Genomic DNA, 26,149 nt, shown 5'->3' with positions numbered 1-26,149 from the left:
AGGTTCGCAGCTTGGGAGTCCTCCTGGATTCATTGCTGAGCCTGGAATCTCAGATTGCAGTAGTGGCTAGGGGGGCTTTTGCACAATTAAAACTTGTGCACCAGTTGCGCCCATACCTTGGGAAGTCCACGGTGGTTCATGCTCTTGTCACATCTAGGTTAGATTACTGCAATGCGCTCTACGTGGGGTTACCTTTGAAGACTGCTTGGAAGCTTCAAATAGTCCAGCGAGGGGCAGCCAGGTTAAAAACTGGAGCGGTGTACAGCGAGCATACAACTCCCATGTTACACCAGCTCCACTGGCTCCCATTTTGATACCAAGCACAATTCAAAGTGCTGGCTTTGGCGTATAAAGCCCTAAGTGGCCCTGGCCCAATTTACCTGTCTGAACGCATCTCCTCCTAAAAACTACCATGGAGATTAGGATCTTCTGGGGAGGCCCTGCTCTCGGTCCTGCCACCATCACAGGCACATTTGGCGGGGACAAGAGACAGGGCCTTCTCAGTGATTGCCCCTCAGCTATGGAACTCCCTTCCTAATGAGATCAGGTCAGCCCCCTCCCTCTTGTCCTTTAGAAGGATGATAAAAATGTGGCTGTGGGACCGAGCCTTTGGGACTGTGTAATGGGGCAGTGATAGGAACTCTTAGTATGGCAACCAAATTGGATATGGTTGTTGAGACAGTTTTAAATAGAGGATTTTAACATCAAGATAAGTGATTTTTTTTGTATGTGTATGGTCCAATATGTTTCAGCATTGGATGTTTGCAGTTTATATGTTGTGCTCCACTCTGTGTCCCCTTCGGGGTGAGAAGGGCAGAATATAAATGCCTCAAATAAATAAATAAATAAATAATGTTTGCTGTATGATATCTAGTGCCTCTTCCTTTCCTGAATCCTGCCTGAATATTTGACAGTTCTTGTTCCAAAGATGGTAAAAGTCATGTAGAAATATGCAACTACAAAACAGAAAGTTTCAATGTGATTAGGGATGAGTAGAGGACTGGCAATATGAATTTGAAAATCAAATGATTTGTCAATAAAAATAAAAATTAAGAAGTTCCCAGTGAAGCATGCACATAGGCAGTATACATTACTATGGATAATATTTCTTCAAAGTGCATTGGGCATCTTCTCTACCTTGGTAATACTGTCTGCAAAGCTGCTTTCCTGCTTTGATAGCAGGGATCTCTTGGAGCAAAAATTAGCTGGCTTTTCCCAGCTCACTAGACAGTTCCATGGTCTCTGGAAAACCTGGAAGCAGAAGGGAACTGATGTGTGGATCTATTCTTAAGGAAATTGGGCTGTTGTAGGTTTTTTGGGCTATATGGCCATGTTCTAGAGGCATTTTTTTCTCCTGACGTTTCGCCTGCATCTATGGCAAGCATCCTCAGAGGTAGTGAGGTTTGTTGGAAGTAGGAAAATGGGTTTATATATCTGTGGAAAGACTAGGGTGGGACAAAGGACTTTTGTCTGCTGGAGCTAAGTGTGAATGTTTCAACTGACCACCTTGATTAGCAGTTGAAACATTCACACCTAGCTCCAGCAGACAAAAGTCCTTTGTCCCACCCTAGTCTTTCCACAGATATATAAACCCATTTTCCTACTTCCGACAGACCTCACTACCTCTGAGGATGCTTGCCATATATGCAGGCGAAACGTCAGGAGAAAATGCCTCTAGAACATGGCCATATAGTCCGAAAAACCTACAACAACCCAGTGAAAGCCTTTGACAATACTAAAAGAAATTCATACATCATGAGAACACAAATATATTTTTCTCTGTGTAAAAGCTAGACAAGTTAGACCAGGTTCCTTTTGGCTCTCATCAGAACAAAAGGTTTGGCGAAATTATTAGCATGCATTCATGTTGTCCTTAGGACAATAATTCCATATAAAAACATCAACTCTGGAATAGGCTTTTGCAAAAGATGACAGACCACGTTTAATAGGCAGTGTAACAAACAGGTTATATAAATTTATTCTTTCCATGTAACATTTGATTAATTTGAAGGCTTCCCATTTTTAAACGTTTAATTCCATCTTTCATTCATTCATTTATTTATTTATAAAAAATCACTAAAATGGACCCCTTCCCTCCCAAAAAATACAATCTGTATCTGCTCTATATTTACAGATAACTGGTCGCTATAAAGGCACAAAATTTTAAAACGAACGTTTCAATACTATTTGTGCATAATACAACACTGACAATACCGATATCGCATTGTCATATTCCCTTTTGTGGAATCAAAAGGAGTGAGAAAGTTGTTCTTTTTCCAGTGTGGAGTTTGTGTTTGTGTATGTGCAGCCCCTATCTTTATTTTTATTTCTGAGAAATTCTTCATTTCAGCATAGATGACAGTAGCATGATTACATCTTGAAGGCATAATACTGTCACAACACATGGCATTTAAGTAAAAACCAAAAAAATAACAACACACACAGTTCTGTGGGAGAAGAATACCCGTTGGGATGGGGTGGGGGCCCAATGTAAACTGAAAGACTGCAAGTGCTCATCATCCTCAACTGAACAAAGTTGGCACAGATTAAACCAAGTTAGTTTCCTATTTTGGTAGGATAATTTACATGGGCAAATTGGGGTCCTGATCCTTTAACGTAAGTGCTTATTTGTACACACACAAAGAGATTCATACCAAAGAGAGTATTCATGATAAAAAGTTAGTGTTTTAAAGATCAGGATCTCCAAAGGGTATGCAGAGAAGCACTTGCTATTTCTCAAATACAAGAATGATTGTTTTTCAGTATAATACATGATTTGGTAACACAGGAAAGGGTAATGCAGTCCTAAAAGTATCAACCTGTCCCAGGCCTTTTAAGACACAAGAGACAGATGTGGCTATTTCGGTAGCAGTAAGAGGTTGTTTAACTGTAAAGTATTCACTGATATAGTTGAAACTAATGTAGACATGTCACATATTACTATTGTATGGTCTGTGCTTTCACCTTTTTAAAATTCCCTTTGTGTGTATTTTTCTTCACCACAGAAAAGAATTATCCACAGAAAGTGTCAAAACTTATTTCTCACCTCCGTTTTGCATATATAAAAAAGAACTATGGTAATTGGTTAAATCTAATGCCTTCATTAAGAGTGGTTTACATCCACCTTAAAGGGTTTGTACATTGTACATAAATAAGAAATTACAGTACAGGTAATTCACAATATTTGCTATGGGAATGTTTTTCTCCTTCTGATAAATTCATGTTTGGAAAACATCATATTGCATCACAGACGGGCACTTCATGCTATCCTTCATAAATTTATATCTAGTTATTTGCAAAAAGAGAGAAATAGTATAACCAGATTTCGTGATCTTTCACAGTATAAGAACACAACTGTTAACTCTATCCATGCACAACATGGATTCTTTCCGATGAGAGTCAATACAGATTTTTGGAAATAGCTCATCTCACAATGTTTATAGCTGACAATTGCAAACTTATATCAACCACGAAGAGAGATGGAATTGCAGCTATTTGAGTTCCTGTTGTTCTATATGAATTAATGAATAAAGAGCCATGTAAGCAATGTCCTTTTTGAAAAAAATGCAACAGTGCTGTCTTGTCAAATGAAATTAATGCTCTGTTTAAACAAAGCAATGGCCCAGAGGTCCAGTAAGTTGAATTGCCTTCCATTCTCTAAACCTTTTAGTAGATCAGTTTACTCTTATGCACTGTAAGTGTACAGATTCTAAAAAATAAGACATTTGCTATAAATAAAGTGTCCTTTAGTGGCAGTTTATACTAAAAGAGTCTTTTGCTTTCAGACAACCATTAAAATCAGTTTTAGCATTACAGGCAGCAGCTAAATAGGGTTAACTGGTGTCAATAATGCCTGTTTGGTCTTTCATTGCATCTTTTACAGTGCACAAACTTAATTTCAAGGATTTGTTAGACTGCCTCCCAAAAGTGAAAAGGGGTTTGAGTCCAATACCAAGAGACCTGATTGTGAAAGACTTCTCCAAAAATAAAGTAAAAAAATAATAAAGATCAAAATTTGTTTTGCTAGTACCCTTTATAGAAAGATTTATCATCTCATGTGGGAACAAACCTGGCAAATGTTGATTAGTGCCAATATGACATTTTTCCCCCTGTGGAATTCAGAGAAAAACAATATAATTTCCACAGGACAAGCAATCAGAACACGTAAAGTGCAGAAAGACCTCAATTAATTATTAAGAAGTACCAGAAATACCTTCTTGATAAAAACCACATACCCTCTGGCATCCCAGCCCTTCATTCTCCATTCAAAGAAGTAAAAAAAAATTCAGTGCATACAATATAGTTATAATAAGTAATAAAATACTAAATAAAGAACCCTATATTATTCTTGCAAATTCCATCCAATCTACATGAGTAAAACATAATCCACATTTGGTGTTTGGAAAGACAGACAATTGTTCTCTCTCTCTTTTTGGCACATGTTTTTGTGCAGAAAAGAAGGCTTTGGTCCTTGTTACCTAAACTCCCAAAGTGCAGAGGGTGGTGTGCAGTGATGGCCGTCCACAGGATTGCCATGCCACTTTGTGCAGTCAACTGTGAGAGCCTCCACTGGCTGCTACCAGCGACCACTCACACTCGCAATGTCTGAATGATACTGACGTGGCAACCTTCCACTAGCACCGCCTTCTAGAAATGAAGCACGGATATTGGAGGGGTCAAACAGTTTTCTCCGGTTTTTATTCAGTTCTGTGCAAAGGAAAAGAAAAAATTCTCATTAAAAAAACAATTAAACAGCACCCATAAAATTAATACTATCAATAGTTACTTTTAACAAAATCAAAACAATCAATTTATTTATTTACAGTATTTCCAGGGGCGGCTCAACCCGTTACGCAAAGTAAGCATTTGCAGTATAGTTGATTTTGCCCAGGGGCGCTCTTGAGACACTCTAGGGGGAAAATAGACCTTGACATATGCGAGTTGTAGTTTCTGGGATGTATAGTTCACCTACAATCAAAGAGCATTCTGAACTCCACCAATGATGGAATTGAACCAAATATGGCACACAGAACTCCCACGACGAACAGAAAATATCTATCAGTGATTGATTGGGGGGGGGGGGCAAAATACTGTTTGCTTACCATTGAAAATTACCTAGGGCCACCTCTGAGTATTTCTATACCGCTTTTCTCAACCCTAGGGGGACTCAAAGCGGTTTACACATAACTGGCAAATACATTGGACACTGACGCGATGCCAATCCATAACAACCACAATAATAAAACCACAATTAAACATTAATCATAATTAGACAGTACATAAGCAATCATTACAACTATAAATAATTCACAAACGGAAAAATAAATGTGACATTTATTTTTGTAGGTGAATGTTTCATGTATGAGTTTATTTCATGTATAAGATGAGGTTTTGGAGCCAAAATTATGCATATGGATGTGAACAGGGGATATGACCAAGTCAAGGGCCATTCCAAGGGGAGTTGAAAGCACCAGTCACCTCCAGGGATCAACCACCCCTGGATCTTGTCACTATTTCCCCATTCAGGCACTCAAAAAAGCCAGAAACAGTCTTACAACAAAGAGAGTTGAAGGGGTTGGTGTTCCTTTTGGATTTTTTTCCAGGATATATTAAGGTCTCACTTTTTGACAGTCTCCTTTGAGAAGGAGATGACTTTTTGGGGGGGAGTAAGTTAATCTACGGTACTCACAGTGACGTATGGATACGTCAAATCCTTTTTTTATTGATTTTGTGACTAAACTTCACAGACTTATACACCAGGATATAGGGTAAGCAATTACATTTTGTCCGAGGAGGTTTTTTTTACCGCTTTAAGCAGGGCAAATTGTGACCCCTGGGGTAGATGTACTGCTAACCTTTTTTTTTCTTGCCCCAGAGTCCCCCCAGGCATCAAATTTGGCATCAACACATGGGAGCAAACTGCTTAAATATACTATAGCAGCAACCCAGACTATGATACTAGTTATCCCAGTGACTGCAGTATTAGAGGCAGTTGGTTTTGACCTTTAAAGCCCTATATGCTTTGGGTCCAGGTTACCTAAAAGATTTCCTTCTCTTGTACAATCCACTCCACACACTTAGGTCCTCTGGGGGCAGTTACTACGTATAACTGGCAACCACCCCAGAGGACCTTATCATTGATCGCTCCATAACTGTGGAATGATCTGCCAGTAGAGCTCCGACAGCTGGATCAACTGTCTGAATTAAGGATGCAAGTGAAGACCCATCTCTTCTGGCAGGCCTATCCAGACAGTTTTAATGATGAATTTTAACCTCCATTGTATGCCTAATTTATGTTTTGTGTATTTTAATATGTATTATATGGAAATATGTTTTAATATATGTATTTTACAAAGTGTTTTAAAATGATTATGTGTTTGTTTATGTTTCAGTAATGCTGTAACCTGCCTCGAGCCATGAGGAGAGGTGGGCAAGAAATAATAATAATAATAATAATAATAATAATAATAATAAAAATGTCAAGATAACAATAATAGTTGAATTCTGTCAACTTAATGTGACATAATCATGGTGTGATTTGTTAACAATAACATTAATATTTATATATTTTAATTGATGAATTGTAATGAAAGGAGCTGTTTTATTTTTGGTAATGAAACTGAGACATAGAAACATAAATATTATTTGAAAAGTATTCTATCAAAACAATTGTATCTTTTTATTTTAAAATCTGCCAAGTTCTTCCCTCTAGGCCAAGCACCTCTTTTATATCTGCCCAAACCTGAAAAGTGGTCCTTGGCTTAGCTGACCACCTGAGAATGACTTGCTGTCATTCTGAATCCAATGGAATCTGAGGCAGTTGTTTAATGAGCATATCTGAGGTTTCCAAAAAAGTTTCTCCAGAAAAATGCAGCATTGTATTTCAGACCTGGCAACTGTATGGACAAATCTGTGGTCAGGTTTTGCATTAGAATTAAGCTGGGTTGTTGTAGGTTTTTTCGGGCTGTATGGCCATGGTCTAGAGGCATTCTCTCCTGACGTTTCGCCTGCATCTATGGCAAGCATCCTCAGAGGTAGTGAGGTCTGTTGGAACTAGGAAAATGGGTTTATATATCTGTGGAATGACCAGGGTGAGACAAAGGACTCTTGTTTGCTGGAGCTAGGTGTGAATGTTTCAACTGACCTCCTTGATTAGCATACAATGGGCTGACTGTGCCTGGAGCAAACTTTTGTTGAGAGGTAATTAGATGTCCCTGCCTGCTTCCTCTCTGTTGTTGTGCTGTTGAAATTTTAGAGTTTTTTTAAATACTGGTAGCCAGATTTTGTTCATTTTCATCGTTTCCTCCTTTCTGTTGAAATTGTCCACACGCTTGTGTATTTCAATGGCTTCTCTGTGTAGTCTGACATAGTTGTGTAGTTGTGAGAGTGGTCCAGCATTTCTGTGTTCTCAAATAAAATGCTGTGTCCAGGTTGGTTCATCAGGTGCTCTGCTATGGCTGATTTCTCTGGTTGAAGTAGTCTGCAGTGCCTTTCATGTAGAATTAAGCTACTTCAAAACATGCTAAGACTCTATTGCGATTCCAAATACCTGGGAGTAAGTCTCACTGACTCTGAATAGACGTGGATAGGAATATGCTGTCACTGGTGATTAGGTTTACAAACAATGTGTGTGAACTACCTTGAGCACCCTCAAAACAAATGTTAAAGCGTAATCATCAATAAAAAGGGAAAATATAAGAAACTCGCAGAATACGTAAAAGCCACCTATTTGTGTTTACCTGAGATTGCAAGTAGCATTTTCCTTCGTGCACCAAAAGTAGTGATTCCTAGCTCTTTCAGATCCTGATCTGTGAGTGTGAGGAAGGTCTGCAGATCAATCTACAAAAAGAGTAAGCAATAAGAAGAAAGAAAAAAAATACAGGAATCTCATGCTAACATTCAAACATATACACACACCCCCTCCACACACACACATACACACACTTCACAGAGGATATCGTGTTTTTATCCTGCTAGATTACATTTATTCTCCAAAAAGGAAACATAAAAAGTGATTTGTGGTTCAAACCTATATACATCTACTCAGACATAAGTCCTAATGCATTCAGTGGGACTTACTCTCTCTTATTTTTATACATACACACACGATCAATCAAAGTATTATTCAAAATAGTAAAAAAAAACTCATTTCTTACAGGTTTCTATTTGGGAAAAATAGATTTTATGTATTTTTGTAAGAATGTCAAGAAGTCAAGGACTGCTTCCATGGCATTCTATCTATATAGGTAAATGAGTTCTCAGATGCCTGTAAAGTCCTGATAGCAGCCATACAGTTAATGCGATTAGTGTTGCCAAAAGGATGTGAAAAGAAACAGATGAAAAATTGAGAAAGAGTTCTCAATTTCTGAATGCTATCTGTTCTTAATCGCTTTCTGCTCTATGACAAACACCACATGAGAGAATGCATAGCAAAGAAACATCTTTCATACAGAGCTCAGCCTAAAGTCAAATTACTAGCATTGTTGTTATGGGGGGAAAAGGGCGGAGTAGAAATGCACAGAATAAATACAATCAACCATTTGGTTTATACTAAATTATGTATTCAAACAGTGTCATTCCTACACCTCCAAGACCTACTATGTTATTTTGGTATCTGTGGCAGAAAAGCACTTCTGCCACTTCTTTGAGAGTAAACATATGAGAATGTGATACTATTATGTGAAGCCAAAAATTTTCTGCCTCTGATTGTTGTCTAATTTTGCTTAATGGGTGGGCCTGATCTGGCCAGGATTCAGACAAACTGTTAGAGACCGAGACCTGATTCTCATCCAGGGTGATAAAACCTTCCTGGTCCTACCTATGTTGCCACATGTGATTGCCACAAATGGCATACATGCTGCAGATTAAAAACCTGTTCATTACAAGTAGCATCTATTTCAAAGTGATTCTGAACAAAAGAAATCAGTTTCGGAAGATGGAGAGTTGCTTCACTCTGCCCAGCCCTATGAAAGCACTGAGGTCTATAGCTGGCTACGTTCTACATTCAGAGAATAAATATGTGGTCTGGATGGAATAGTCAATGAAGTACAGCATATGGTAGTGATTAACCAATTTAGTTTGGAAAGTAATCAAAACACTCTAGCAGGAACAACAACAAAATGCCTTTTCCAGACACTGACCTCTTGTTGCTGGAATATGTCTGTGTATTTGCCCAAACCCAGTTTGCTGAACAGCTCAGGCAGGTCAGATCCCTTAAATAGACTGTTCAAGTTACAGCCATTACTTCCTGTCAGTGAGGAGATGCAGTCCATGTAATTGCTGCTGCTGAGATAATGTTCAGCTGCAAGTTCAGAAAGGAAGTGTCTTTGAGTTTCAAATCAGTTTGCATTTCATTTCTAAGAAAAAAACCATTTGACTATGTAAACTGCACACAGGATAAGCAAATTCCCCAGTATCAAGCCTTAAGATTTCTACTTTCATGGAAGTACTGTAGAAGAAAGTAAAAGACCAGAAATATCAAGGAACAACTTCCTATTAGGGCTCTCCTGTTAGAAAACAGCATCCCTGGGTCAATTCTACTACCTAATGCACTTCTCTATACTTCATATGCCACAACATGGCGTGTGTATGGAAACACTTAATATCAGGGAATGATGCTGAACTACACATTATATGGTCAAAAAGAATGAATACAATTCAGAGTTGCCATTTTCAGAAGGCCCAAGTTTTTATGCTTTAGTATTTGAGGATTTATAATTAAAACTAGCCGTCTCCTGCCACGCGTTGCTGTGGCCCAGTCTGGTGATCTGGAAAATAAAGGAATGGTTTCTAATATATATATAATTCCTTTATGCTTGTGGGTAAACAGTATTCCTTGTTGTTTCTGTGTCGGTGTTGATGTGGAGATTGTCTGGTTTACCTAGTATGGAACATGCAATATATCATTGTACTTCTTTAGGGGTCCCTTTAAAATCTATGATACTGTATCTGTGTGTGTGTGTGTGAATCATATCTGTCTATATCTATGGTTGGATGGCTCTTTGTTGGGAGGGCTTTGATTATGTTTTCTTGCCCTGGTGAAGGGAGTTGGACTGGATGGCCTTAAGTATTTCTTGTCGGTCGTGGGGGTTCTGTGTGGGAAATTTGCCTCAATTCTGTCGTTTGTGGGGTTCAGAATGCTCTTTGATTGTAGGTGAACTATAAATCCCAGTAACTACAAATCCCAAATGTCAAGGTCTATTCCCCCCAAACGTCGCCTGTGTTCATATTTGGGCATAGGGAGTATTCGTGCCAAGTTTGGTCCAGATCCATCATTGTTTGAGTCCACAGTGCTCTCTGGATGTAGGTGAACTACAACTCCCAGCCTTAAGGTCAATGCCCACCAAACCCTTCTAGTGTTTTCTGTTGGTCATGGGAGTTCTGTGTGCCAAGTTTGGTTCTATTCCATCGTAGGTGGAGTTCAGAGTGCTCTTTTAGGTGAACTATAAATTCCAGCAACTACAACTCCCAAATGACAAAATCAAATTTTTCTGAGTGAAGGACATACATTGGGTTGTTAGGTGTGTTGTGCCAAATTTGGTGTCAATTCGTCCAGGGGTTTTTGAGTTCTGTTAATCCCACAAATGAACATTACATTTTTATTTATATAGATTTGAGGTACTTAAGTGATTTTTTCCCCTAGACTTTGAACAAAATGTTACCCTAAGTCAGGGGTCCTCAAACTTTTTAAACAGAGGGCCAGGTCACAGTCCCTCAAACTGTTGGAGAACCGGATTATAATTTGAAAAAACATGAATGAATTCCTATGCACACTGCACATATCTTATTTGTAGTGCAAAAAAACACATAAAAACAATATAATAATTAAACAAAGAACAATTTTAACAAATATAAACTGGCTTTTCAAAATGGCTTGACATAAAAACATTACCATACAATTTAAAATATACAAAAATGCAAACATTAACATAGAATTAAACACAAGCAGCACTAAAAAAAATTCACTGTTAAAATCCATCAAAACAGTTAAAAACCACAGCACCCCCTGACTAGGTCTTAAACACCCTTATCTTTAAAAGCCTGCCTAAATAAAAAGGTTTAACCTGCCTCTGGAAGGAGGGATGGGGCTGTTCTGGCTTCCCTGGGAAGAAGGGAGTTCCAGAGACTAGGGGCAGCCACCAAGAAGGAAGGCCCTCTGTCTCATTCCCACCAACCGAGCTTGAGATCGAGGTGGGACTGTGAGAATGGCCTCTTCTGAAGGCCCAGGCAGGTTCATACAAGGGGATGTGTGGTCAGCCAAATAGCCTGGACCTGAATCATCTAGGCTTTAAAGGTCAGTGCCTCCAAGTCCCATCCCAGTGAGATGACCCAGAAGGATACTATGGTTGATGGTATCCAAAGCTTCTGGGAGGTCAAGGAGAACCAACAGGGACACACTCTGCCTGTCTAGCTCTCTGTGGTCATCTACCAAGGCGATTCATTACCTGATTTTTGCTTCCTCTTAGGGCTACCAATGGATGAAACAAAGTCACTAGGAGCTGTGGGACCAATGCCATTATGATCTCGCCAGTTATCAGAGTCACTACCATTTCCTAAGTGTTCTCGGCTGTTGGATCTTGAGAGAGAAATGGATGAACCCTGAAAAAAAAAAACCAGAAGGAGTTAGTGGGGAGTAGAAATTGTGATGGGAAGACATTATATCTCAACACATTCCCTGTGCAAAGACCATTTTGAGCCATTTTGCTGGTACTCTGCTCTCTGGGGAGGATTACCCTATTTCATTCAGTGTATATGTGGTGCAGGGTGAAAGTGGGAAGAAGAAGAAGTCGTATTTCTTGGATAGTCCACCTATTGCCAGGTTGTGTTTCCCATTTTAGAAACCCACCAAAGATAGAGCTAAGCTTATTTATTTATTTATTTACAGCATTTATATACCGCTTTTCTCACTCCTGGGGGGACTCAAAGCAGTTTACACATAGATAATGGCAAATATTCAATGCCTTACAACTACAACAGTAAAACCACACTTTAAACATAAATCATATTAAAAACAGTACATGATCAAATATCAAAACAGCTAAACATTCTTCTCCATGACATAGTTTCTGTAGACCTGCAGTACTTAACAGAAAAGATTATTATCACCTTAAATTGTGAACTTCCACCAACACTGTACAATAAAAATGATAGTAAAAGCTTCAGCTAAAAGACGAAAAATCCTTAAAGGTCAAAAAGCACTGTGCTCAGGGATTTAAATAATGCGAATAAACTAAATTGCAGTCTGAATCACCAGGGAGGAAGATTCAATGTAATCATAATTTTTAGGAGAGGAACATTCAGAAATATGATTTCATTATCAGGTAAGAATTGTTTTCAGATTGCTTTTTGATGCATCATAAAAGGTTCTTGCATTATCATCACATGCTATCATAAAGTGATCACCTATAGCCTAGCAAATGCTATGTGCTTTTTTAAAAAAATCACATTTTCACATTTTGTCCACTTTAACCCCCAGTTCTGCCATTAATTATATCATAAACTTCAAGGAGAACAACACAAAACCCAGAAAATACATACTGAGCAAGGATCTATTAGCAGATCAGATTATGGCTCCCTCCAACCCACAAAGTCGGGACTGCTTGAACATGCAGCCAACTAAAAAGCCATTAGAAAATTCTCATTGTCTGCTCTCAATAATAGAAAATGAAATTTGGAGCTAAGAGAACCTGCCAGAGACTATTCCTCATAAAACTGATTAAAAATTAATTTCCATAAGAGACATCTCAGAAATGTTGTTTACAAGGAAAGGTGCTCAGCAGCTACTTCAGAAGTAAACGTGTTGAGGAATGTTTTTCAAAGCTGTTAAAGGATGCAGGGTCCTACCAGTATAAGAGGGGTTTGTTGTCACTCTTAACTGGGACCTTGAAGTGGATTCTCCCTGTCCTTATCATAATCAAATCCCCCTGTCCTCCTTCCAGCTTTGCGACCACACCTACAAACTTACTCAAGCTTTCTTGGCTAATTGTTTTGGAATCAGTGATGTCAAATGGTGTGACAGGAGTGCTTTCTAATACCAATGGACATTCCGAAAACCCAGAAGAAGCAAGAAAAGAAAGGAATGGATAGCTTTTATTTTTCCTACATGTCTCAAGTACAGCGAAAACAATGAGCACCAAAGGCTCTGAAGAAATAGTTTACAGAGCAAGGAACCCAGGCTGTGGTTTGGTTTTGGGTTGGAGCCAAGTGACTCAGACACAGAAAACATTTGAGTCTCACAATAAGCTTCTTAGAAAAAGGAAACAAAAGTAAAATGCCTGGAATATAATATGAAACATACTGGAAAGCATATATACTCTTACTCTCTCTCTCTCTCGGAAGAATAATGTGCACAAAGCTAAACTCATTTTATTATTTGCATCCATCCATTTAAGGAAAACCCATTTTATTATATGCATCCATCCAAATGATAAGCAGTGGATTTACATAAAGCCTATATCTGATTTAATGCAATAATACAACTTGGCAAGAAAAATGGAATTTGTAAGGATGTGTAACTGTCTGCCATGGTTTTAAATTTCATAACTGCTTTTCATTCAGAAATTATGCAATGCATCAGAAATTATCATATCAGTCTATGTAACCAGATCAAATGGGAGCACAACACAAATTGTTTATGGCTTAGGAAAAATATGGCACTGCTCCTACAGTTCTGGACCTGCTATAAAGAGAGCTCTGCAGTAGGCTTGGGCGGTTTAGTTTGTTAATTTCGTAATTAGTTATTAATTCGTATTTAAATTAGCTTACGATCCAATATTGAGCCATGCAGGACTACTGTGAGGAGTATTTAAAAATCGAAACAATTTTTCCAATTTATTTCATATTGTTTCGTAATTGGTTCAAAATTGTTTCGAAATTGTTTCGTAATTATTCCCGTATGTCTGGTGCAAGTTTTATAGTTGTTGTTTGTTTTATCAGTGATAAAAAATAAATTATCACACCAACAGTCAACAACAGAGGGAGAGGGAAGCTTCAGAAGTTCCCCCTGTCCCATTTGGAGGGTTTTTTTTAGCATATTGCGCAATCGCGTCCGCCATTAACGAATCGATTCGTAATTTTACAAAATTTCGTATATTTCGAACTTTTTTAAAGGAAAATTTCGGAATTCTTTAAAAAAAACGAAACGCAAGGGCCCCCCTAAAAACGAAACGAGTTTAGAACCAAATTTTTCCGTGGTTACCCAAGCCTACTCTCAGTGCTAAAGACTAAGAAAAAATGCAGCTAGGCAGTGGTTCTCAACCTGGGGTCCCCAGATGTTTTTGGCCTACAACTCCCAGAAATCCCAGCTAGTTTACCAGCTGTTAGGATTTCTGGGTGTTGTAGGCCAAAAACATCTGGGGACCCCAGGTTGAGAACCAATGAGCTAGAGAAACACAATGTATAAGGTTCTAAAATGAGAAACAAGGAGTCTGCTTAGATTGTCTCAATTCCCCACTCAACAATGTTATGGTAGACTTTCTCATGCGAGACCCCTGAAAAATTGTTGTTGTTGTTGTTATTGTTGTCATTGTCATCATCATCATCCTTATTTGTATTCCACCTTTCTCCCCATGGAGACTTAAGGTGGGTGACACAACCCAATAAATGCAAAAACATACCAAATTAAAAAAAACATTTTAAAAACACTTAAATATTGGTGACATGGATACAAGTTAAAATACAGCCAAGACACAATAAAACACTCATACAGTTCAAATTACATTTAAAGCTAAATATTCTTCCCAACACCCCTTGCAACCTCCTCAGCAGTGTGCCCCTCATCCTCAGAGGCGGCCCGAGGTAATTTTCAATGGTAAGCAAATAGTATTTTGGCAAACCCCCCCCCCCCAACCAATAACTGAGAGAGAGAGAGAGAGAGAGAGAGAGAGATATGTGTGTGTGTGTGTCGGAGGGCGCGAGAGGCGAGCGGGAAAGGCCTCCTCCATAGCCGCGGCCATGGCGAGGGCCTTGTATTCACCTCTCGCATCCTCCGAGGCCGGAGGGCACGAGAGGTGAGCGGGAAAGCCCCCCTCCATAGCCGCGGCCATGACGAGGGCCTTACACTCGCCTCTCGCATCCTCTGAGGCCGGAGGGTGTGAGAGGCGAGCGGGAAAGGCCCCCTCCATAGCCACGGCCATGGCGAGGGCCTTACACTCGCCTCTCGTGTCCTCTGAGGTCGGAGGGCACGAGAGGCGAGCGGGAAAGGCCCCTTCCATAGCCGTGGCCATGGCGAGGGCCTTACACCCGCCCCTCGCATCCTCCGAGACCGGAGGGCGCAGGTGGCGGGCGGGGAAGGCCCCCTCTATGGCCATGGCCATGTCGAGGGCCTTACACAAGGAGGGAGGCAGAGCGAGCTGCCTTGTGGCAGGGACGACTCAAGGGTGCCCCCCCAACGCGTGCTCTACACAAAATGTAATTTGCGTACTGCCTTGAGCCACCCCTGCTCATCCTCCCCCAAATGCCCGATGACAAAGAAATGTCTTAAGTTGCATGCAAAAGACAAGCAAGGATGGGACCTTATCACACTGGGATATGATACATTTATATTGGTATGCATCCCATATTTTTTCAGGACTGGATGCATACTGTATTGAGACGGGATGCATACTCTCCTCATCACATCTGATTATTACGAGTCATATGACTTGAAAATACTGCACTTTGAGTCATCACACCATGGAAGGCTGGCTCCTCTCTATACATTCAAAACACCCCTACATGACTTTATGACCTTTTAAAACGTATTTTTGCTGACGGGATGCATACAGATTTTCCTATCACACACAAAAACGGCACTTCAGCAATGGAAAAATCAGTAGTATTTCAAAAAACACGATTACAATTCCGTCTGCAAATAATCAATTTCTGTGATGCTTTGCAGACAAATTCCAACAGAATACTGACAGAATGGGGCAAACGTCATGTGATGGGACCAGTTTGAAATCATTCCCAAACAGTTTTAGACATGGCATATTTCCGAATGTGATAAGGTCCTTCATCTCTCTTGGGAGGGAGTTCCAAAGTTTGGGAGTGGCCATCAAAAAGGCCCTCTTCCTTGTCTCCACCAAACATCCTTGAGTGGATAATGTGACAGAGAGAAGACCCTTCCCAGAGGAGCATAGATTTCTAACAGGTTCATATTGAAGCATTTTAAACATGCATTTTGAACCCTAGAGGCTGTGCTTTACTCACTTCTGTTGTACATACCTCGTAAGTGGTTGACATAGATGGTTTGTATGATACATGGTTTGCTCTCCTTAATTCCTTAATAGTTTCAGCTGGCATGGATTTGGAAAAGCCAAGTCCACTCCATGTATTCGTGGGTGTTCTCACCTCTGTGACAACTGGCTTTTTCAACATTGCTTAAAGATATGAAAAAGTAATGTGTGTAAGATTTTTTTCTTGTATTCATTTGGGGAAGTATTTGTTAGACAAATTTTTACATGTAGAACACAGAAATCCAGAAACTCTTTTCTCTCAGCCTTTGCCTCACTGCATATTGGGAAGATCCAGTTCAAACTTAAGACTCTGTATATGTGGGCAGATATGATGGAGAAGGAAATGGAGAAGGAAATGTGTGATGCAACTGATGTGAATAAGTGTACATACAAATCTCTATCTCAGTCAATCATCCATATTAATAGCAAAATTTAGAGACGGGTGCAGACTGCTAGGCAGCTAAAACATCGACAGTCTGTAAAAATAAGGGGCAGGATTTAATAAAATAAAAAACTAGCAGATTAAAATAAATACATTCCCAAAACTGAAAATGGCATGCTTAGTTATGATTATATATGGATAAAGAGGAGTGCTGGAAAAAAAAAACAGAAATTAAAGCTAAGAGTGCAGATCACTCAATTCAAGAATTCTATACTTTGGATTCAAACTATAGAGGGAGAAAGGGATTTGAGCTCAATGGCTCCCCAGCTTGGGTCCCCATATGTTGATAAATCACATATGGGATGCATGGCTAATGGTTAGGGATTCGGAGCATGTGCAGCAAAACTGTCAATCATCATAGAAGTGAAATCTGAAAAATTGAGATTAAGTGGTATGAGTGGGGAAAGGAACAGAGTTCAGTACAGGTATTCTAGATAAAAGTTACACATGGGAAATAACAGGTATTAAAAACTCTATTGGGACAAAACTGCTCCATCCAAAAAGCAAACTGTGATGACCACATCGAACAAGTATGGAACTATCAATTGGAGAAAAATGAAAAAGAGAGTTAGTAATTAAGAGCATGTGAGTGGGTGAAACGTTTCTAAGGGGTGGAGAAAAGGCTGACTGGCACCTTGGAAACACCAACTGAATTATGAAGATTCCGACCGAACCTAACCATGCCTACTATCTACATTTCAAACTTGTGAAAATTGAGACATATATTGTATACAGAGCTACAAATTCTACAGGATTGAGCACTGATGCACGTTTGCCCACTGATGGGCACTGTCCATTTGGTCCTATAGTGATTCAATTCATTAAGAAAGTGATGTTGTACAATTGCCATGTGACTCTACCTCCTCGATCTAGAATTTTAGCCATTATATTGTAGCATTAGTACACATAGTTTTTAATCTGAATTAGTGTTCTTGGTTCACTGATTAAATTGTATCCTCTTTTATTTCTCCAATGGATGTCCCAGAGCTATGATAAGGATGTAACTGTTACAATATCTTTCATTTCCATTCCATATAATAGGGCATAATAACTGGCGTATTCATTTACCATCCATTATCATGTGTTAGGGGAGGCATGAACTTATTGAAGTGCCTTTGTATTTACAGCATGCTATCAGGCAGTTTGTGAACAGCTCTCCCACCAAAGTGTCATAAAAGAAGAGATAGCACAGTTATACTGGGGTGAACCTGTATGTAAGACCTACATATTTTTAAAATGTAAAGCGTCACATAAAAGACTAATAAAACTGGAACCTTTGGAACATCTTTTCGAGCTATCTGCCTCAGGACACATTTATCATGGGCCAAGATGTTTCAGGATTACAGTGTTTTCTCACGTAAAATGTAACACGACATTGAAACTTTTTATATAGAGAAAATCTTGGAATGGAAAACGAGTTGTCTAAGACACAGTTTCTCCCATTTAGCAACCAAGGCAGCCAAATCTCTGGGCAGCAGGGTAGAGAAGGGTGGGGAGAAGGAAGCAGGACCACTTTCATTGTGCTACTAACAAACAGATATATGCTACAAGTCACAGTTGTCCCACATACCTTTGGTTGCTAATAGCTTCTTCTGTTCATAGTCAAATGCCTAAAAATGAGACAGAGAGAAGGGAGCTTAATCACTGCTCTAGCTAAATGTCATGCCAGTTCTGTACTCTTCAAACCACAAAGATTTTACCATGGTCCATAAGTTTGTCTAGGAAGAATGAAAAGAACTAAACAGCAATGAGCCAGGACTCCACCTCTGATATACTTAAAACTTTCATTTAAAACTTGCAAATTAGGGCAATAGTACCTTTGAGTAAAAGTCTGGGAAAATCTACAGCCTATTTTTTTTTCCAAAAACAGTTTCTTTTGCAAAGTAACCTCTACTGGAATCACTATCCTAAAAACACTGCTTTTTGTACTAGTGGAGTACAAGCAATTGCTCTCCCTGTGCTGCTTCAGGAACATTGTATTGAGACTGGCTACCTAGAAAACATATGGGATCAAGAGTCATCTGTTAGGGGACAAGCTGCTTGTGTGTTATGTAAACATGCAGTAAAGCAAAACCACATGGGGAAAAGACTTTAAACATTCTTAGAGTCATGTGGGAGCAACCACGTCATTCCATTTTGTCAACTGTTTTGTTTCTCACTCTTCTGGTTTGTTCTGTTGTGAATCACTTTTTTTGCTATTGCTGTTGTGAAAGACTCCTTGAAATTCTCCCAAACACTCCCCTTTCTGCAGTCAGTTGCAACTATGCTGACTATGAGATAAAGGCACACAATACTCACAGTGTGATTACAGGAATGATGATTTCCAGTGAAATTAGTGTGGATAATTTCAACATAAATAAATAAAGAATAGCTGCTTAATGACAAAAAGAAACCTAACAATGGTGGTCCACGCTCTGGTTACATCCCGTTTAGATTACTGCAACGCTCTATACTTGGGGTTGCCTCTGAAGACTGCCTGGAAGCTCCAACTAGTCCAACGAGCGGCAGCCAGATTACTAACAGGAGCGGGGTACAGGGAGCATACTACTCCTCTGTTGCGCCAGCTCCACTGGCTGCCAATTAGCTTCTGAGCGCAATTCAAAATGCTGGTGTTAACCTATAAATTCCTAAACAACTCCGGCCCAGTTTCCCTGTCCGAACGGATTCTCCCCTATGAACCATCAAGATTGTTAAGATCGTCTGGAGGGGCCCTGCTCTCGGTCCCACCAGCCTCGCAAGCGTGCCTGGTGGGGACAAGGGACAGGGCCTTCTCGGTGGTGGCCCCTCGGCTCTGGAACTCCCTCCCACTGGAGATTAGAACTGCCCCTTCACTCCTGACTTTTAGGAAACAGGTGAAAACCTGCCTCTGGAAACTGGCATTTGACGAGTGAGTCAATAACTCGTGGCTATATGGATGGATGGGGATGAACAACAATTTTATTGTGACGACTTGGTCATTGTAATTATAATTATAATTATATGACTGTATTTTTACTTTCATATTTCTACACTGCCATGGAATTAATCTCAAGATTCTTGAGACCACCATTTCTAACTGCCCCGAGTTGCCTCTGGGCTGAGAAAGGCGGTATATAAATGTGGTAAATAAATACATTTCCAGACAAATATTAAAGCATTGCTTTCAATTAATCACACTTCAAAAATTATTAACTGCTATTGGAAAGATCTTCAAATGAGTCCCTGTGTTTGAATCACATCATATTTGCTTTGCTTTAGGCACATTTAAATAAAATAAGTCTTTGAAGACTAACAACTTCAAGAATATCCTTGTGGGAGGCAAAATCAGGCAGTCCCAACTGGATAGTCCCCTCACAATGATCTTCCTCCAGGGGCAAACCAAGAATGGACAACTTAGAAGTCCCTGAGGAGACTCAAAAGTGGAGATGGCAGATCAAAAGACAACCTGGCAAAATGACAGTACCTAGAAGAATCGTCGACCTTGTGTGATTGTGGAGCAGAACAAACAACTCAGCATATGTATGCTTGCCCACAATGCCCTGTCTCATGAACAGAGGAAGAACTCTTTAAAGCTACAGACAATGTGGTCACTGTTGCCTGTTTTTGGTCTAAAACTATTTAGCTGCTTGTCATCCTCTTATCAGTTTTAAACATATTCATTTATTTATTTATAACATTTATATTCCTCCCTTCTCAGCCCGAAGCACAGCATATATATGGCAAACATTCAATGCCAGGACAAGAATTCATATGCACATACATAAACATTAAAACATTTATCTCAATATTAAAATATAGGATGCTTATGACATGAAATAAATAAATCCAACTTATTTTGGATCACATCATTTGTTAATAAAATAAAAGAAGAAATAGAATCAACAGAACTGTATTATATAATTTGGTGTGAATGATGTTGGGGGTGGGGGCATAGATCTGGAAATAAATTATGTAAGAAGGCAGCCAAGCTCTTCTAATTCAAACCGGGCCATTTACTTCAATAGCTTCATAATAGGAAACCAGGATTATCTATGTCAGTGGTTCTCAACCTGGGGTCCCCAGTTGTTTTTGGCCTACAACTCCCAGAAAACCCAGCCAGTTTACCAACTACTAGGATTTCTGGGAGTTGTAGGCCAAAAACATCTGGGGACCCCAGGTTGAGAACCACTGATCTATGTAAATACAGAACCCAAAAAGAAGTAACATTGAGAATGTAACTCTAATTTATGTTCATTGGGAGTATTTTTGACTTACAAGAGAAATGTTGTATAAATATAAGCATTACGGACTATGAGCGCAGTACCTGCATATTCACGTATGATGACTGTGGGGCAAGACGTGCTCTTTCCGAATTCTGTTGGGCTGCGGCTGCTCTCTCAGCTGCTCGTTCACTTCCAGGTGCTTTTTTGTCAGCCACTGGGTTCTCTGAACCACTCAAATCAGAATCTGACAACAACCTCTCTGTCGTGCTGTTAAAAGAAGAGGGTTGAGAAGATATTCTTTTATTTCGGGAGGAGTGTGTCAGATCCGTCTTCAGATTCTGTAATGTATTTAGAAATCTAACAGTTTTATTTTTTATTTTTAATAAAGCTCTAATAGAAAATAAACAAATAAGAAACTCATGCTATCAAATTGTCATATACAGGTTGAGTATCTCTTATGCTTGGGATCAGAAGTGTTTTGGATTTTTTTTTTAAAAAAAATGGAATGCTTCTATTTACATATACATCCACAATGAGATATCTTGAAGAAGAGGTCTAAGTCTAAACATGAAATTTGCATTTTTGTATGTGGATACGACTAAGTAAGCAGTCTGCTAATGCTTGCTTCATGACATGCAATAATCTAGATCAAAGTATAAACAAAGTTTGGCTTATTTATGAAACCAGAATTTTCTCTTCTAAATAAAGAAACATATGTTGAACAACTGAATACTGCCAATGAACATAGCATGTAATTTTATGGACCAAAGATATTTATTTTCTAATCTAACATCCAACATTTCCATCACAGTAAACATATGGACGTGTAGAGATATCAAAAGATGTTTCCTTAGCTGTGTGATACTTTGTCAGAAGATTCTGATCATCAAATGCTCTTTAAGAAGTTTACAAAGCAGCCTCTCTTCAAAGGTTTGCCCCTTCCAAGAAGAGAAAGGTGGGCAGGAGTGAGTTGTCTCAATGAAAGCTCCTCGCGGCTGCTTCTCCTCACATTCCATGGCAGATGAATGAAAGGGACAACTCATGCTTTCTCTAGACTGTTGTCCATATATTTAACTGCTGAGTTAGAGATACCACTGGCTTCACACCCTCTTCACACCCTCTGTATTAGTTCCTCTCTTACAACTCTAATTGTATATCTGGATAGTGTCATAAACCAAAATATAAATCTGCCCCTCTTCCAAACCATACTGCAGTCCCATCCTCTTGGGTTTGCTACTAACATCAGAGTGGTTACTTAAAGAAATTTGACCAACATACAGTCCCATTCCCTGAACATATTTCAATTCTATGATGTGATCTACCCCATCATTCAAATATTTCTGTTTGACTTCCTGGAACTACATAATCATGAGAAATGCAGCTTGATCTTCGTTATCAAGACTTCTTCTATATGATTGGAAGATTAATTTAGCTGCTAAAGAGAAGACAATGTCACTTGCCATGTCATTGCTCCATCATACACCCCTAGCATTTTCACTGCCAAATTACCAAGCTAGTGACAAGAAAAGAAAATGAGGCCTTGGCTGAGGAAACTGGGGTACACTTTGAAGATGTACACATTTCTTGTCTAGCTTGGAAGATAAGATATTGAGATATAAATCAGCAAAATCTTTAGTTTAAATCATACTCTTCATTCAGGAGGTTTTCCTATGTAACATGCTCTCAGCTTCAACAAACCCTTTGTTTGATATAAGATGGTGTTAATACTCATCTGGTTCATCTAGCTCAGGGGTCCTCAAACTAAGGCCCGGGGGCCGAATGTGGCCCTCCAAGGTCATTTACCCGGCCCTCGCTTAGGGTCAACTTAAGTCTGTAACAATGTGAAAGCACATAACAACAACAACAATCTTATCAGCCAAAAGCAGGTCCACACTTCCCATTAAAATACTAATAAAATTATATTTGTTAAAATTGTTCTTCATTTTAATTATTGTATTGTTTTTAAGTGATTTTTGCACTACAAATAAACTGTGCAGTGTGCATAAGAATTTATTCATGTTTTTTTTCAAATTATAACCCGGCCCTCCCACAGTTTGAGGGACTATGACCTGGCCCTCTGTTTAAAAAGTTTGTGGACCCCTGATCTAGCTGATGGGAACAATGCAAAAAGGTAACACAGAAATGCCACATATACCTTAAGTATGACTCATGTAGAAATGACATTTATCAATGCATTAAAAAGCAGAGAAATCAATTACACATCATAATGAATGTAAAGACCATTATTTCACTCTTTAAAGGAATGCCATTTTGGAAAGGAAGGCACTATTACAGAGAGCATCTCAAAATGTTACTAGTACTTTACACAGTCTTATATTTCGGAATGACACATACTGTAAGTGAGAGTTTTTGGTGCCTTGCAACAGTTCTACTGTTTGCCTCTTTGTACAGGATTGTTTGGAGGAACTCATCATTTGCTTGAGATCATTCGCACTGGCTGAATGTGAAGGACTTCTTGGCATGCCTACCTCCACAAAAGCATCATTACAACCTATAAAGAACAGTGAAAGAAACAGTGCATTTCAAGAATGAGCATCCATCATGGTTGATTTAAGGTGAGTAAAAATCCTACTGCTGTACAGACTCATTGGATCTTCAGTGACATAACTTCAACATGAGTGGCCCTATGGTAGATGATATTTGGAAATATAGACAGATCTGTATTGATTTATTCATATTTTAGATCCAACTTGGGCAGCAAGTACTTTCAAACCACACAGTTGAAGCATGGAAATTGGAAGTAAATGTATATGAAGAAAAATGGAAAAACAGTACTTGAGCATTTTGAAGAGAAAAGCCTGGACATGTGGAGTTTAATGGTATTGAAATAGGTAGAAAAATGACCAGTCTCTTAAAGAGTGAGGGAATCAACATCATATATATCTGTCAGAAACACACCATGTGCTCATGGCTTTGTAAGGTATCTTACCAAAATAGATGAAATAAATACAATTAATGTATTTACACAGAAGCAGAAAAACAAATCAACAACGACAACCAGATGTTCTTGTGTCATATATTCTTTGATGCAGAATTTGTCTTATGTGAACACAGAACCTCACACTATATTAAAGGCCAGTTCCATAACTTAGAAAAGCATCCATGAAACTAATTTAGAAGCTAACAGAGATTAAATGTATGGCAAGGTTTTGTTTTGTTTTAAAAAACTACCTCTGTTTAGTACTCTTTGGTTCAATTCAGTCATAACAGGGAATGGTAGTTTAATGCCAAAGCTAACTCATTCCTCCTTTACGCTCACACATGCAGGATGTATGTTTGTGTGCATGTGATAAAATTATTCATTTAAATATTTATTTTCCATTTTATATAGTGGGATTTCAGGGTAGTGTGCAAACAAAATTTTATATAGTGGGATTTCAGGGTAGTGTGCAAACAAAATTCATTTACACAGTTTAAAACAATTAAAAATGTAAACTTATAATGATGCAGACAAATCAAAACACATATAATCAATGGAATAATCTTAAAATAGTTTAAAACTATGTATAAATTTTGGAAGAAAACAGGCTACAAAGACTGTAATAAAAAAATCTATGTTTAACATTGACCCCAAGAAGCCTAAAGGCCATGCCAGTGACAACAAATCATGATTATCCTGAACCAGGCCTAAAGCCAGGATTTTGATTCCGGGGGGGGGGGGGGGGGGGGGGGGCTGAGTTTGATTCGGGGAGGGGGGGGGGCTGATTCTGAGTGAAAGAGGGTCAACCCTAGCAAATCTTTTGTATCATTACCCCAATACCCCCATGCATATGAGATATATTGAGCATGGTGATCAGATCATGATATGAATAAACATAACAGTTTAAATAATGTACCAGTAAGGCCTTTTCAGAGACCACCATGAGAATTTCGGGGGGGGGGGGGGCTTTGCGGGCTACATGCCTGCCCTGAACCAACCCACCGAGGAACCCATTCCTGAGAAGGATGGTAAAAAACATTTTAAGACTCCTTAATCCAGCAATCTGATCTTGGACAAACCAAGATCAATTTGACCTTTAATATTTAGCAAAACATACTCCAGAGTCCTGATTAAACAGGGAACCTCCCTTTAAATTCTCAAAATCTGCTTAGTCTTTTGGCACAGCCTTATTTCAGCTGGTGTTTAGAATTATGCACTGGCTATCCCACCATAAGCTTATCTTGACTCTCTCAGGAGAGGTAATACTGCCTCCTTAGAGTGTGGGATGACTACAAAACTTAATAACACAATCGTTATTTTGATTGTTTCCTGATTTCAATTATACCTTCACTAGCATCTCCCTTGGTGGTCACTTGTTCAGCAGCATTGTGGTTATTCGTCTGTCTGGATGGATCACCGTGGTTTGTGCTCAATACATTTTCACCAAGTGCTGCAGCAGATAGCGTAGTGTACTTCATAGCTGAGGTCTGAAATAGTTACAAGTATATTTAATCATAATTTTAAGCTTTCTCACATTGCTACTGAAAAAAAATATTAAGAATCTGCTCCCCCACCTCTTTCCCAACAATGTATCAATGTTCAGACTATCAAATCACTAATAGTTACGAATAGCGAAGATTAAGGTTGAATGACCTCTTTTGAGACTAATGGCATTACCACCAAAATTTGAAACTTTTAAGTTTTCTGTTGGAGCCTGCACTGGCTCGGATATTCCATATGTGTGCACAGAGTCCACAAAGAAAAATCCTGGATTTTCACCCCAGCAACCCAGAATTTGTCTTATCCAACACTTTTGTTGATATTAGACCCTCTACTCTACTTCTTAAATACTTATGGAAAGAAACAGCAAAGTTCATAAATTATTTATTTACTTCCTTGCATCGTAACAGGTTTATGCCAATTTACTATCCTCCAGGATGTAGCAGCTGAATGTAATATTTATGACTTTAATAAATGTAAGAGTTCAATCATATACACCACAGAATCTTTAAACTCTTGTCTCTTCCAACAAAGTGAGCTCATTTTGTCACTGTGGGCTATTTTACTGCCAGAAAAAACAGCAGATCTCAAGGGAAAAAATCTTGATTAAGAGGGAAAATACTTTACCCACCCTCCACTATACAATTGTAATGTTTCCTTCAAGATGTTGAAATGATGTAAACTAAATGGGAAAAAGTTGATTTCTCACATTGGGATATATTCCATTTATATCCCGTATCCCATATTTTTTAGGACTCAATGCATACTGTGTTCAGGCAGGATGCATATTGACCCTATCACACCCGATTATTATGTTCTGAAAATGCTGCACCTTGACTTATCACACCACAGAAGGTTGAGTCCTCCCAAT

The 26,149-nt window shown here is 39.0% G+C and overlaps 1 protein-coding gene across 1 annotated transcript in view; it reads right to left on the bottom strand.

The window, feature by feature from the left end:
- Positions 1 to 1,917: 1,917 nt before the first annotated feature.
- The window catches only part of BICC1 (BicC family RNA binding protein 1), a 158,383-nt gene continuing 134,151 nt past the window's right edge, over positions 1,918 to 26,149 (bottom strand). Inside the window, 9 exon segments of the mRNA XM_060768958.2 lie at positions 1,918 to 4,707; positions 7,740 to 7,839; positions 9,141 to 9,301; positions 11,445 to 11,598; positions 16,204 to 16,358; positions 18,227 to 18,266; positions 20,939 to 21,104; positions 23,193 to 23,349; positions 25,124 to 25,265. Of these exon segments, the coding sequence (XP_060624941.2) occupies positions 4,577 to 4,707; positions 7,740 to 7,839; positions 9,141 to 9,301; positions 11,445 to 11,598; positions 16,204 to 16,358; positions 18,227 to 18,266; positions 20,939 to 21,104; positions 23,193 to 23,349; positions 25,124 to 25,265 (1,206 nt within the window). The 3' untranslated portion in view covers positions 1,918 to 4,576.

The sequence above is a fragment of the Anolis sagrei genome, chromosome 3 (assembly GCF_037176765.1).
Source record: "Anolis sagrei isolate rAnoSag1 chromosome 3, rAnoSag1.mat, whole genome shotgun sequence".
Lineage (NCBI taxonomy): Eukaryota > Metazoa > Chordata > Lepidosauria > Squamata > Dactyloidae > Anolis > Anolis sagrei.
The sequence above is the reverse complement of the archived record's forward strand: the minus strand, read 5'-3'. Positions and strand labels throughout refer to the sequence as shown.